Source organism: Cynara cardunculus (genome assembly GCF_001531365.2).
Source record: "Cynara cardunculus var. scolymus isolate 2C chromosome LG 7, CcrdV1, whole genome shotgun sequence".
NCBI lineage: Eukaryota > Viridiplantae > Streptophyta > Magnoliopsida > Asterales > Asteraceae > Cynara > Cynara cardunculus.
Window position 1 is genome coordinate 11,878,497 of NC_037534.1, and position 3,416 is coordinate 11,881,912.

General features: G+C 35.8%; 1 protein-coding gene across 1 annotated transcript; it reads left to right on the forward strand.

The window, feature by feature from the left end:
- Positions 1-1,543: 1,543 nt before the first annotated feature.
- Positions 1,544-2,858, forward strand: LOC112516015 (HMG1/2-like protein). Its single transcript, XM_025123026.1, has 6 exons — positions 1,544-1,770; positions 1,979-2,034; positions 2,182-2,271; positions 2,366-2,423; positions 2,556-2,600; positions 2,809-2,858. Exons 1-6 carry the CDS (start codon positions 1,687-1,689, stop codon positions 2,821-2,823), a joined length of 348 nt encoding a protein of 115 aa, XP_024978794.1. The 5' UTR covers positions 1,544-1,686; the 3' UTR covers positions 2,824-2,858.
- Positions 2,859-3,416: the final 558 nt, after the last annotated feature.

Sequence of the window (3,416 nt, forward strand, 5' to 3'; positions counted from 1 at the left end):
GTGACGCATAGTTAGGTGGATCCAATCAAATAATGCGTCACCTGGAGGTCCATTCCAATCAATCTCAAAGAAAACCTGAAAAGCGTATACAAATCAAAATGAAATAAAAAATTAAGCATTATTAATTAATAAGACATAAATCATAAAAAAAATAGCAATGAAAATATACTTACGCTAAGTTGATCAACCACAATCTTGAGTTCGTCTTGTGGAAGTTGTAAATAACTATCAGTCAACATTGGAATATGCTCACGAACAATGCTCCCAATTTGCTTTGCGATCCTACAAACTTTGTTTGTATCGGGCAAATTTTTTTCCATGGACCACTTGAGAGGAAGACGTTTATTTTCATTGTTAGCGATGTCTCTCATAATCGCCTTTCCGGTGATAATTCCTCGTTTTGCCTTCTTTGTAACCGGTTCTTCCGTCGGTTCCACTTGGATGCGGCGACAATTGATACATATATCTAGAGCAAGTGGCCCAGGTGTACTCGTCTCTGATGACGCAGGTGTAGTTGATCAGTCCAAAGACGGAAGGTACAATTGGCGTTGGACGGAAGGTGTCGCCTCTGACGAGATTTCTACCGAATCACCCTCTAGGCATGCCGTAGTCCGTCCCAAGACCGACGCTTTTGCTAAATTAAACGCTAGAGTTCTTTTTGGAGGCATATGGATCTACAAAAAACAATGTCTAACATGTTTAAGAACAATACTATAAAACAATATGTTTTGAACCTTGTTACATAGTGTTTTTAATGACATTTTCCCATTGACATCGTTAATATGTTATCAATGGTAAGGAAAGGTTCATTTAGCGTCAAAGGATGAGAAGAAAGCAACATTCTGAGAACAGAACCAAATCCAAAAAAGGGTGGTTTAGGAGGACCTTTTGTTAATTACACCCCTTTTTGTTTTTCTTTTTTATTTACCAACGGTTATAATATCAACCATAAATAATATAAAAAGAAGACAAGAGAAGAAGAAAAAAACGTGATGTGCATGTGATCCAACAACCTTTATGTTCCCTCTTTTTTAAGTTCTTCTTAACCCATCAATATCACTAGATTCCTTTCCCCACTATAGATATATATTCCGTCAAAAATGTAATAATATATATGTATATATATATCCTTTATATATATATATGTATATATATATATATATCCTTTATATATATATATATATATATCTATACTACATATATAACCATTTAAGACAAAGTCTTAAGTACAAGTTACTAAGCTTAAGTTACAACTATTTTATGCAAGATTTTTAAAAAACTCTTAATTACAAGTCATCAAGCATGAAGTACAAGCTTTTATGCATTGAGTGGTAAATATTCAGACTTCTTTTTCTCTCCTCTTCCTTTTCTAGAAAAATCCTTACCCGCCAAATCATTTTGGGTAAGGTCAAAATTGCTTTCTCTTTTCTTCTTCTTTTCCAGCTTCTTGTTGATGAATGTTCCTGTGCCAAACCCAAATCAGTAAGTTCAGCGTATGATTTCTTCAATTACTGCAAATTTTGCACAAATAGGAGGTTCCCAAGAATACTTCATCGATGCATATAACCAGACTTCGGAGGTTTTGATATCGCTCCCGTCGTACGTCCCAAGCCCCAAGACGTTGATTCGATTTTCCTTAAGACGTCGATTCAATCTCCAAGGTGAGATTCATCGTTCAAAACCATAATGTTATACGGTTGGGGTTCCACTCGATTCTTGCTTCCATCTCCACTCCTGATTCGATTCTCGATTCTCGATTCAATCTCCAAGGTATGTTGATGACATTTTAACTTCCTTTCTCTTCTCTTCAATTTAACTGATTCTTTCAAAAATTCAAAAGGTTTCATGTTCTGTTAACGATTGGTTGAAATTATGTGCCAATCGCCCTGCATCTCTCGCTCTCGCTCTGTCTCTGCAATTTTAAACCGATTCGTTGTCGATTTTGACCTAAGTCGTTGTTTTTGGTTTTATTTTTCAGGATCAAACCATGAAAGAGGGTAAATCAAGCGGTGGTACGAGAAAAGCCGATACCAAGTAGGATTTCTTTAATCTGTACTATATCTCACACATACCATTCGTTAGGGTTTTTATGTTGTTTATTGTTTTTAGCTTCAATRATGTCAGATTTTCCCTATTGGTTCAKGAATTTGGTACCTTTTGATGATTGTATGTTTCTTTTAGGTTGGCTGTGAAGAAAACTCAAGCCAAAGGGAAAGCTGTCAAGGATCCCAATAAGCCTAAGAGACCTGCTAGCGCTTTCTTTTTATTCATGTTAGTAATTGTTGTTCTTCTATCTGTTACGTTCAATTTTTATTATGAATCTTCTCTTCTTTTTGATGTTTTTTACCCTTTTGATATAATGAAGGGAGGAGTTCAGGAAACAATTTAAAGAAGAGAACCCTGGCAACAAATCTGTTGCTGCTGTGAGTAATCGTCCTTTTCTACCTTTTATATCTTAAATTTGAAGTTTTGTTTCAAGTACTCTRTTTCTAGATTGAGTTGGTTTGAATTTTCTTAAGCTTTTGATWTGAAAATCACTTGTGAATGATGAACAGGTTGGTAAGGCTGGTGGGGCGAAATGGAAGACAATGTCAGATTCTGTAAGTCACACTTAATTCACATGGTTCACTTTAGGAAGTATAATAAGTATAATGATTACATAAAGGATTGGCCTTGAGAGTTGAAATGGTAGAAGAGTAAACATTAATTATGGTTTTGTTAGCCAAATTTTAACATTTTTCATCCAATCTTATGACATTTAATAGAGAATTGATGTAGTATTAAACTATTTGTAACTTGGAATGGCAGTGGTTTCTGAAATGAATAGTAGAAGGTGTAGGGAGTTTATGCGCTACTTTTCCTCAAGACYAGAAGGTGTCGTTCTGTAGGCTTCCGCTTKGCTGGATACATGGAAAAATTGAGGTATTGTTTCCTGCTRCTTCTTGTTAGAAGGTCYAACTGAGCTTCCTGACGTTGCTCATAAAAATGGATGCTAATCTGATAAATAGTAGGCTGCTTTTCACGTATGCCATTTGGATACTTGATGTTGGTTGCAGACTTGGATGATTTTCTGGTGACTGATTGATTATTGACCATGTGTGACTAGCTAATTTATCTGCAGTCTTCTTGGGAATAGTTCTTTGGCCGCCACTGTAGAGCTYTAGAGTCTGTTTGTTTAGGTCCTTTAGGATAATCACCAGGGGATCAGGCATGTAGACATGTAGTGTGAGCATCCGTCCAGATGTGCACTTTTACTCCAAGGCTAAATGAATATTGTAATTTATGTTCCCATTTCATCTTATACACACACACACATTTGTTTCCATTTCATCTTAGAACTGGTGATTTGAGCAGCCTTGGTTTATTTCTGTTTCCATTTCATTTCTGTTTCCATTTCTTCCTTTCTTTCTTTGATA

Bases quoted from the DNA above. Each gene is read 5' to 3' on its own strand.
- LOC112516015 (XM_025123026.1), top strand. From the start codon at position 1,687: ATGTTATACGGTTGGGGTTCCACTCGATTCTTGCTTCCATCTCCACTC. The intron at 2,272-2,365 runs GTTAGTAATTGT...GATATAATGAAG, and splicing joins AGCGCTTTCTTTTTATTCAT to GGAGGAGTTCAGGAAACAAT. The intron at 2,424-2,555 runs GTGAGTAATCGT...AATGATGAACAG, and splicing joins GCAACAAATCTGTTGCTGCT to GTTGGTAAGGCTGGTGGGGC.